General features: G+C 46.7%; 1 protein-coding gene across 1 annotated transcript; it reads left to right on the plus strand.

Moving 5' to 3' along the window:
• Positions 1–3,736: 3,736 nt before the first annotated feature.
• On the plus strand, positions 3,737–8,510 carry RPSA (ribosomal protein SA). The gene is made up of 7 exons (XM_017837235.1): positions 3,737–3,836; positions 4,092–4,259; positions 5,245–5,363; positions 6,618–6,863; positions 7,749–7,877; positions 8,107–8,275; positions 8,369–8,510. Exons 2-7 carry the CDS (start codon positions 4,127–4,129, stop codon positions 8,461–8,463), a joined length of 891 nt encoding a protein of 296 aa, XP_017692724.1. The 5' UTR covers positions 3,737–3,836; positions 4,092–4,126; the 3' UTR covers positions 8,464–8,510.
• The last annotated feature ends 2,866 nt before the right edge of the window (positions 8,511–11,376 follow it).

Genomic DNA, 11,376 nt, shown 5'->3' on the forward strand with positions numbered 1-11,376 from the left:
TGTGTCAACTGGATCTGAACTACTTGTGCAGGTACCTGATAACAATTCAAGTATGGGCTGGGACAGTGCCTGCTCTTAAACACAGGGCTTCCCAGAGCTCTCCTGCTGTCTTGGAGAACCACCTGTTCATGCTGCTGACAGCTCCCCCAGCTGTGAGAAGAGATAGCAGACAAGCTCCCTAACCCTCTTGGGGTGGTAGAGCGTGGGAAAGACTCAAAGTTTAAAGGCACTGTCATTGTAGCCAAACACTGAGTTACGGATCTCCCTTTCACATAAAAAATAGGCGAACACTTTGCTAGCTTTTTAAATTTTTAATGTATTATGTGCCCTGCATAATCACTGACACCAGAACTAAACAGAAGGTATTCCTCATCTAACACACACACATACACAGGTATATATTTGTACTTCTACAAACTCCATGCAGAGCTCTTGAATATGCTTATCCCTTCTGGCTTTGCTTCTTGTTTCAAAATAGTATTTCTTTGTAGAACTAGAAATAAGAAGGGAATAGATTTGCCAAAGTATGTTTTCCCAAAACATGTAAAAAGTAATAACAAACCTCTGAAACAAGCCAAGATGGAGTTTGCAGGGAAGCATGGTAATGTGCAGTTTCACCAGAAGTGGGTTGATCTTCGCAGTTCTCCTTTGTCTTCTGGAGAGTCCAGCTCCAGGGGTGCCACACCATCTCTTGGGTGAGGGCATGTTTGGTAGGGAAGATACTGCTGAAAGAGCTTTCTGCCTGAGACTCTTCCCAAGATAGACAATTCAACCCATTCACTGCAGGACCTATTCTGGTAGCACAGAATGCCCCCATCACAGCCCTGTGAGGAGCCCTCTGTCCCACCACTGGGGGGTCCTGTTACAGCCCCCTACTCATAGGCTTCTGGCAAGGGCTGCTGCTCTCTCCTGCAGCCTGGGCTGGCTGTCGGAGAGATGCTGTTTCTGGGGCTTTGTGACTACCCAGGAACCTGCTCAAGGTTCTCAAGGCATCACCCAAAGGCTGGTAGTAACTCCATGATGCTTCTCTCTGTACCTGTAGGCCCTGAGTCTCCTTGGCACTGCAGGAGGAGCAGTGGCTAAAAGCCCCTTTCTATGGGGCCCTTTGCATGCTACAAGTCCCTGTTCCCACAAACTGCCCTCAGCCTTCCCTTGAGCATTCCAGGCTCCATCCTGGAGACCCTATGCACGGTGTGCTCCAGGGTGTCACTGCCTTGCTGGTACCGACTGTAGAGTCAAAACCAGCCAAACGGGAACAGCCACAGTTATGGCCATGTCCACAGATGGCACAAAAGGAGTAGAAAGATATCTGTCCTTCCTATTCGAGGTGCTCATGTTTAATATCAGCTTCAATATCTTAGTGATCAGATGAGGTGATTAAACCGTTTCCTCAGATAAGGAATATCTTGAATCCAACTCAGCTTATAAAAAGCAATGTCTGCCAAGCTCTGTATGTAATTCTGTAGTAGATTTCTGTGTGACCTTTAGACCAGAGATGCCAGGTCTAAAACACATGGTAAGATAGATACACTTCTACCTGAGGGGCATGTCCATTTGTAACAGAGATTTATTTTAAAAAGTCTCAGCACACAGTGGAAAAACAGAGCAAGTTTTCAGGTTACTTAAGGAAATAATTAGAAATACTTTACTGTCAAGCTTTATCATGACTCTTCCAAGCCCTCCCATGGGCTGTGGGGCTCATGGTCTACCAGGCAGTCTCCAAAGTGTAACAGGAAGAAATAAATTAAGTATTAGAGATGCCAGAGGAGTCTGGAATGCTTACCAGTGGCACTCTTTTGATAACATTGTATTTACTGCAATATTTATTACTTAACTTCCAATCATTATCTTGAAATACACTTTTAATAAAGTTGGATTTTGATTGTGCAGAAGAACTCTCCAGACTAAATTCATTGCACACACCATGGTAACATCCCCACCACCTCCCCTCTTCCCCCCCAGGCTAATATTCACACTGTGCTCCTGTTAGGAGAGACACATGTTGTAAATAGCCCATCAGGTCAGCTGTCACTGTCCCCAGTGCACTTGTCAAAGTGCCTCAGATGTCTATAACCTGTCAATAATAGTTCATGCTCCTGACAAGAGCTCACTAGTGAGTTGCTGAGTTTCATTTTACCTACTTTGTCACCACCATGTGACAAATGTCTGAATTACTCTTTTAAAAAATATCCTAAACCTGATCTGGTAATCTTGCTAATTGACATCATCTATCAAGCATGCCAGCTCCTAACTTGCAAGGTGAAGTTTTGTGGAAATGTTGGAAAGTGGCTGGCAGTGGCCCCTCACCAAAACACGACAAGGTCCCATTTTCTAGAGGTGAAGAGCATACGTGAGATGGCATTGTAACCTGCTACTTAAACAATCTTCTCCAGAGCAACTCAGTGTGCAGACATCACAAACAGGCTCTCAAGAGAATCCATGTCCAGTCACACTGCTGAGGTTAAACTAGGTTAAAACAGAGGAGAGAAAACTGTTATTAAAACGATGTGAAGATGAATTACCACTAGCAGAAGGCACTGGCAATAGTGTTTGCATGGTCCAGAAACTTGTCCAGAAATGTATCTGGATCTGGACAATAGCAAGCATAGCAAAGTAAATATCGCTACTTTTCTTTTTTCCACTGTCAGGCCTGTGCCTGCTTCCAGAATAGGACAAAGAAGAGGAGAAAGATGATGAAGATCCTTAAGTCTCATCCCTTTCTGTTGCTTCTTAAAAGCAAACAAACAAACAAAACCCCAACAAACCAAAAACCAACAAAAAACCCCATGAGGGCAAGTACCACACAAATGTCCACTGCAGAACAGGATGTGTAAGTTCAGTGCCAATTTAACCTCTTTTTATGGACAGTTTTGGCAGAACAAGCTCTCGGAGCAGTGCCCCAGCAGGAAGGGAAACTGTGGGTGCAGGGAAGATGCTATGGCCCCTTAGAAGCTTCCCCCCACAGCAGGCAGTTTAGAAGCTAGATGTAATTAATAAAATAACCATCGGCCCCAGAAAACAAGAGCATATATTTCACTTTCAGCAGGAAAACAGAACTGTAAAGTGTTTAAAATAAATCTTTGCTCTCTCTTCACTTCAAAGACTCAAAAACAGCCTTGAGTTTGTTTGGAGCACAAGCTCTGAAGCAGTTACTCCTGTCCAGAAGCATGGAAACACAGAACCAATCAGGTGGGAAAAGACCTCCCATCAAGCCTAACCTTTGACCAAACACCATGTCAACTAGACCATGGCATGAAGTGCCACATCCAGTCCTTTCTTAAACACCTCCAGAGGCAATGACTCTACCACCTCCCTGGGCAGCCCATTCCAGTGTCTAATCACCCCTTCTGTGATATTCATCATAATGTCCAACCTAAACCTCCCTTGGTGCAGCTTGAGGCTGCATCCTCTTATCCAGTAGTTGCCTGGTAGAAGAGGCCGACCCCCACCTGGCTACAACCTCCTTTCAGGTAGTTGTAGAGAGCGATAACGTCACCCCTGAGCCTCCTCTTCTGCAGGCTAAACACCCCCAGCTCCCTCAGATGCTCCTCATAGGACTTGTGCTCCCGACCCTTCGCTGTCCTTCTCTGGATCCGTAATCCTACGCCCGCACATCGTGCCCGGGCAGAGCCCTGGAAGGGCCGGCCTGAGCCGTCCTGTCCGCGATCGCTCCCGCCGGCACCGATCCCGCCCTGCCGGGCCGGACACGCCCCCGCCGCAGCGAAGCCCCACCTCCCGCGAGCCCCATTGGCTGGCGAGGCTATATATAGGCCTCAGGCATAGTCAGGCTTCCTTTCGGCTCCGCGCCGCCCGGGCCTCCACACGGCGTTGTTAGTGTGAGTCGGTGCCGCCGCGCGGGGTGCGGGGGCGTCGCGGGGCGCGTCGTCCCCCCGAGGTGGTAACGCCAGGGTTCTCTTCGCGCCCCTCCGCGGGGCCGGCGGCCGGGCCGGGCCGGGCCGGGCCGGGCCGAGCCGTGGGGAAGGCCGAGGCCTGCTGGGTGCAGAGGGGGGAGGCGGCCCAAGATGGCGGCGCGTGCGGCTGGTCCTCGTGGCGCGTCCCCGCCGCGCTCAGCCGGGTCCCTCTGCCCGCAGGTTCCCTGTCGTTGCTTCCAAAGGGAAACCCCACAATGTCCGGAGGCCTCGATGTCCTGCAGATGAAGGAGGAGGATGTCCTCAAATTCCTCGCTGCCGGGACCCACCTGGGAGGCACTAACCTCGACTTCCAGATGGAGCAGTACATCTACAAAAGGAAGAGCGATGGTAAACCCACGGGGTGGCCAGCTGGGATCTTGTGGGCATGACACAGGAAAGTGCTAGTGTTTGAGCTCTCTAGCATGGTTTCTCCATGGCTTGAAAGGAACAGACGTTTTTGCTGATCAAACCATACTAACTCAGAGAAGTAGAATAAAATACGGATTTTGGAGCTACTAGTTCTTAACTATCTTCATTTTGGAACTTGGTGAATCAATCGCAGCTGGATTGGAGCAGTTCTGCTAGTTCTTGGCTATATTAACAAAATGGTTTTACTATCTCAGCGATTTCTACTTGCTTGCATTGTTCTTCAATCTGAGCTGCCGTCTGTGAAAAGATTAAAGCTCATACCTGGCCTAGGTTCTTGCTGATAGGTGCTAGGTGCTGGACTTGTGTTACACTAAACTCATAGGGGAGCTATTGAGCTATTCCTTGGAATAGCTTTAATTAGAATTAGACTAGAATGCTCTCACTTTAAAAAGAACATTAAGGTGCTGGAGCATGTCCAGTAAAGGGCAACGTCGTGAAAGGACTAGAGAACGTGTTTGAAGAGGAATGGCTGAGGGAGTTGGTTTCTAAAATAGGAGGCTCAGGAGTAACCTCATTGCTCTCTACAACTACCTCAAAGAAGGTTTTAGGCAGGTGGGGGCCAGTCTCTTCTACCATGCCAGCAGTGAGAGGACTATGGAAAATGGCTTTAAACTGAGACAGGGTTCATATTTCACTAGGGTGAAAATTAGGGTGCTCAGGCATTGGAATAGGTGGATGTGTCACTGTCCCTAGAGGTGTTAAAGGTGTTTGGATCTGATGCTGGGTGATGTGGTAGTGCTGGGTTGATGGTTGGACTGGATGATCCTAAAGGTATCTTCTAGCCTTGATGATTCTATGATTCCATGAATTTTGGAATAACCATAGCCATGTGACAGGTTTATTGGCAGAAGAGTGCTGTCCTGTTTTAGGATCTTGCTAATCCAAAGCATTCTGTCACCAATAGGTATTTACATCATCAATCTGAAGAGAACCTGGGAAAAACTCCTCCTGGCAGCTCGTGCCATTGTTGCCATTGAGAACCCAGCTGATGTGAGCGTCATTTCCTCTAGGAATACTGGACAGGTATGGGCATTTGTTAATCATGAGGCCTGCAGTCTCAGTAGTAGGACAGTCTTGTCATGCATCATTGCCTGCCAGCAGCAGCTTGGTGATAAAAGGCAGTAACACCAGTTTTAACTTTAGGAATACTTTGGGAAACATGTTTCTTGTGTTACATTTGCAGCTTAAAACAGATCAGTTGAAACCCACTCCCCATTTCTGTAGTTTCAGAGTGTTTGGTAACTTATTTGTGTTCTGTGTCCTCCTTTGGGACCTTCCTTTTGGATTTTCTGGCATATTAGTGGTCAGTCCCCTGGTGTCCTCTTCCCCCCACTGTGAGTCATTGATTTTTTGGGGACAATAAGGACCTGATAGAAGAGTTTTCAAAGAAATAATTTTCTCTGTTATTGAGCAAGATATAGTAACTGGTATATTTGTAATTTTTTGTCTGTAGTGTTATAGCAAAAAATTTTTCTTGTAGAAGATAACAACAACCTTTAAATAAAACTTACTAATCACTGGAGTTTGTGAGATTAGTTTCTTTGGACTAACGCAGTTGGGGCCACAAACAGGGAGATTGTGAGTGGCACAGGGTGGATTTATGAAGGAAAAGCCTGGCTTCCTGGGGGTTGACATGCACACTGTTAAAGCTTGATGCTGAGGTCAGTTTCTGGCCGATGAGCTCTCAAGTGTCGGAGGTGTGCGACAGCAATGGATGGCAGGGTTTTTGCTAACGCCAGGAGAGGGGCTCCCTCTAGGGTTGGAGTTCGATAGTAGGCCCTGCCACATGCCTGAGAAGTTGAAAACTGTTGCAAGTGGGTAAGAACTGCCAGCTGGAATTTTAGTGGACACATCCACAGTTTGCATGTATTTACTGTTAAGTTTTTCCTGTAGTTCCTGAAGTTATGCTACTGGATAATGAAAGGATGTAGAGATAACACAAGAAAATTGGCTTGCTTTTGTAATAAGCTGTTTATTTTATCCCCCTTTCATGATTTGATTATGAGAATTTAGAGTAGAACTTGCAAATTACTTTAGGGGAAGAGAAGGGTGTTTTCTGTATCCTGACTTCCTGCTTTACTGGTGGATATGATGTTTTAAACTCATGGTGTAGCTATTTTCAGAAACATTTTTGTCTCCTTCTGAGATGATGAGCCCTGATTTCACAGGTATTGAAACAAGTACAGTTAAATTCTGTGCGTGTTCACTGGCAGTGCCTGGGTGAGTTGGTTGAAATGCGGTTTTCCAGCTTCACCGTTGCTGTGGTCCATTTTGCAGCGTGCTGTTCTGAAGTTTGCTGCTGCCACTGGGGCTACTCCTATTGCCGGACGTTTCACCCCCGGTACCTTCACCAATCAGATCCAAGCGGCTTTCCGTGAGCCACGACTCCTGGTTGTCACGGACCCCCGGGCTGACCATCAGCCCCTGACAGAGGCGTCTTATGTCAACATCCCCACCATCGCGCTGTGCAACACCGACTCCCCGCTGCGCTATGTGGATATTGCTATTCCCTGCAATAACAAGGTAGTGGCTTTGTTGTAACATTCCAAGCAGCTTCTTCTGTAGCATGCCCCGTGTTTGCAAGATGGATGCTTTCTGCAAGGGAGAGTTGGCTTGTATCTTGTGTGTCTCCCAGGGGAACAAGCTAATAATTGTCTCTTGCAAACTGGCAGGCGGGTGGGGAGGAGGAGATAAACTGCACACAGTTGGAGCTTGGAGCTGAGGCTGATTTCTGGCCAAGGAACTCTCAAGTGTAGGACGTGTGCTATAGTAACCTGGCAAGATATTTTGCTGATGCCATGAGGGTCTTTGTGGCCCAGTGAGTGGAGTTTGATAATTATTCTTGCCACAGATTATGAATATGAATGAAAGATAAAGTGAACTGATGAAGGAACTGCTCTGAAACATTACCTTGTCAGAAATCACCTGAAAGGTAAAGTCTAGGAAAATGAGAAGCTTCTTTAAACTCTATTTAGATGTCAAGTCACCAAAACTAAAGTAAGCTACATCTGAGCATGTGTGTAAGCTTTGCTTATTTCATCAAGTTTTCAGTTTCTTCATTCTAGCATATGTGATGAGCATAATCCCTGTCTTTTTGACGAGATTCACATGGGATAGTGACCAGTATGAAACTCCATAGCAAGAGATTTACCTTGGGCTATGTTGTATACAACAGACTCACATGTTGGTGACTGACGTGCACTGGAATTCCTGCTGAGACCTGAAAGTGTCACTGGGAATGTGAAAAGTTGCCTTTCTTTTTGTGTCTAAGTATACAAGTCTGGGTATGGGCAAGTAATGTCTTTCTTTTGCCACACAGCAACCTTGGATTGGGTACAAATAAGTCTTTTGCTCTTTCTTCAAAGGTTTAGCTTTACAGAAACTCTCACCTACTTTCTTCTGTTCCAGGGAGCCCACTCAGTGGGTCTGATGTGGTGGATGCTGGCTCGGGAGGTCCTGCGCATGCGTGGCACCATCTCCCGTGAGCACCCATGGGAAGTCATGCCTGATTTGTACTTCTACAGAGATCCTGAGGAGGTAGGAGCCCCATGGCAGGAAGTGTGTCTCTGAGATGTTTTGCTTGTGCTCCAATCCCATTGTCCTGTGTGCCGGCTGTTGAGGACGGCTTTTGCCAAAATAACTGCACTTCACACTTAAATGTGATGGTTGGTTAATTGTATTGCCTGTAAGTGCCTGCTGTCTGGTGTGTGATAGTAGGTGTGGTGATGTGTTCCTGGGAGACTCAGGCTGGGCTCTTCCATTGCAGATTGAAAAGGAGGAGCAAGCTGCTGCCGAGAAAGCAGTCACGAAGGAGGAGTTCCAGACCGAATGGACGGCCCCAGCACCTGAATTCACTGCTCCTCCTCAGCCTGAGGTTGCAGACTGGTCTGAGGGAGTGCAAGTCCCGTCTGTGCCCATCCAGCAGTTCCCCACAGGTCAGTTTGAGGGGTGTCTTTGGGAAGGGGGGGATGTTTTGTGAGTGGGAAGAGCTGGGGTGCATTTAAGTGGTGTTGTCTTTGTGGTTACAGAGGACTGGAGCGCCCAGCCTGCCACTGAAGATTGGTCAGCAGCTCCCACAGCCCAGGCTACTGAGTGGGTTGGCACTGCCACAGAGTGGTCTTAACTTCAGTCCCACTGTACTGTGAGAGAAATAAAGCCTGGTTTACTATACACTGTGCCTGGTACTGCTTTTGTAAACTTGTTGTCTTGTGATATGTGTGGGTAGTGTGGGGCACAGTCCTCAGCCAAGGGTGGGGTGTCTGTTGCATCCTGTTCAGAGGAGCTGGGGGTTGTGTGTTCTGTCTCTGCCTGCAGCAGTGGGCTGGGCTGCCCCTCCTGCCTGCTTGCCTGACAAAACACAGCACCAGGGCTGGGGCAGGTTTCACATTTCCCGCCTTGCCTGGCTCCATGCCCCTAGTGATGAGGCAGCTCCCTATTGGCCAGCAGGAGTCCAGCTAGGGTGGCTTTGCATGTGGGACCGCAAGGGAGGTGACAAGGGGTGGAGCTGGTTCTTCCACCACTCCCTGCACCCCGGGCAGGTGAGGCTGGAATCCACCCAAGTGGAGTGTTTTCATTGTTCTACCTGAGGTTTCACAAGTTTGCAGAGCAAAGAAGGTTCTGGTGACTGGGTGTGGGAGGTCTGACTGCACAGTGTGGAGAGGAGAGCCCTTGAGTGGGAGCTGCTCCCTTGCTGAAACCCCAGCTTCTACCATCAGTATTGCCAGTTCCTTCCTCAAAAATACTGCAGTAATCTTCAGGAAAAAACCTCCACATTCTTTTGTCTGCTTTAACTCTTTTGAGGATTATATTGCTGTGATTAATAGCAGTAGTGGGAGGTAGACCCTTCACCAAGTGAAATGGGGGTTTTTGTTGGAGATCAAATTGGATCCTTTTTTCCATGTTGCTGTGGTTTCGGATTCTCTTTTTTGTACCTTCAGCACTGCCAATTAACCTGTAAAGAATGTTTGCTCTTAGCACATGTGCTCATTTGATTTTACTGTAATAGTGCATAGTAGCAGTAAAAAAACCTAAAGCAAGTTATGTATATTATTGCACAGCATGTATCCAAAGGAGGATGATGTTTTTTTCCTGTTGTCTTTACCTAGTACATGCAAGATGACTAAATAGTTAATAACAAAAAACTTTTAGCCAAGAGGCATATAAGCACTTCACCATTTGGCCCTGAAAGGGGCCTGTTCTGTTTGTGCACTATGTTCTTCTGATGTGTGTTTGTGACACATCCTCAAGTACTTCACTTTCCAGCACCCAGCAGTGAGAGGCTCCTTCCTGTCACCTGAGGTCTGTCAGTGGTGTGTTGGGGTGGGTTGAGACCTCGTCACTTTGGGACTCTGTACCTGGACTGGGGACAGCCTGTACATCACCTCCTGATTCTCTCCCCAGATCTCGGATTGCCCCAAATAACTTTTTGCTCTTGACTTTCTTTTCACTCTTCTGCATTAACATTTCAAAACTCAGAGCATAGTCTTACCCCTCTGTACGGTGAATTGCTGCTATTACTGTTTCGCCATTGTCCCTTTTCTTTATCTGTTGTAACCTCCTTCATAAGCGTAAATGTTCAAGTTAATGAGTATGTAGCAGTCATCAGACAGCTCCTGTGTGGGTGAAGGTGCTGTTTTAAATAATTGAGAGCTGCATCTGAGTACTTGTTACTGTAATATTTCTGGTATGTTACTGAAATGTGGTTGTTTTCATTTAAGGATTTGCTGATGTATCCCCTTGGCTTTTATGACTGTGATTCTTCTTAGAACCAAGGACTGTCAGTGAGGTGGATCTACACATCATGGGAAAAGAGGGTCAGGAGACCTCTGCAGTGGAAGAGCTCATTTGCCTGGAGCTCTGCAGAGGGGATGAATAGCAAGCCTTTTAGAAAAAAAGGCAGCCTTGGCTGCAGCAGCAGAGGGCACATTGCAGGAAGGCTGTGTTCCTCAGCATATCGGAGGCACAGGGAAGGAGAATTCTCGGCACAGAAGTGCAGGCAGCAGCAGAGATGTAGCAAAAGATCCTACATCTGCCAGAGCTTCCCCTGACAAACACCTGGCAGATGTGATCTATTGAGGCAGTGTAGAGGAACAGGAAGAGGAGGTAGGAGCAATCCTAGAGATAGTGCCTTGTTTATTATTGCAGGTTTTTTCCAGCGATTGCATTGATGATTTTGAAAAAGGACAGCAGAGAACTTAAAACTCTGTTCTGGATTGATCCAATTTGACTCAAAATGGTTTAGGCAGAGGTCTCCATGTAGTGAAAACAATTTTTTTCCCTTGAGGGTCATGGTGGTGTTTCCTTTCTCTGTGACTATCTGTCTGCATTTGATTTGGGTTGTTTGAAGTGGGAGGAGTTGGGCTAGAAATACTTCTTAGGATACCCTTTTTTCACATTTGGTCTTGGCAGGAGCCAACTGGTGTTGCTGAGCATTACAGAACCCCCCTGGAGAAATGAGCTATTGGAGAGTCCCTGCCAATAATGCTACTATGTGATCCATGAATCTCTCATACACATCTGCTTTCTAATTCCCTCCCTAATTTATATGCCACCATTCACAGATGTTCCTTTTCCTCTCCAGTCGCTTCTTTGCCCAAATAATCATGATATTTTTAGTATCCAAGTATTGTAGGATTACACCAAGGCTTTTCTTTTGCAGGAAGCAAAGGGTTTTATGCACAGTTGAAGAGACTCATCTCTGTTGACTTAAATTCAACCTGCAAGAATGTTCCGCTCTTTCCGTCTGTAGTCTGTCTTGCTTTATGAAACTGTGAAAATGGCTATAGGATGTTTGATGCTGAATTTTAGGAGTATGGTATACTGATATTGTAAGCCTATTTACTAAAATCAGTGCAGCACATTAGTAAGTATGCAAAGGAAACCGAGGTGTGTGTGATTGATGAATTCACCTCACTGCTTCTCTTAGAGGCTTCTTCCGTGCCCAGGACTACGAGCGTGCAGTTGAAGTGGATCTTGTAATTTAGAGTTCCTTTTTTTTCCCTTGGATTAATATGCATGATGCAGATAGACTCTACAT

Source organism: Lepidothrix coronata, unplaced genomic scaffold (assembly GCF_001604755.1).
Source record: "Lepidothrix coronata isolate B3197 unplaced genomic scaffold, Lepidothrix_coronata-1.0 Scaffold297, whole genome shotgun sequence".
NCBI classification, from domain to species: Eukaryota; Metazoa; Chordata; class Aves; order Passeriformes; family Pipridae; genus Lepidothrix; species Lepidothrix coronata.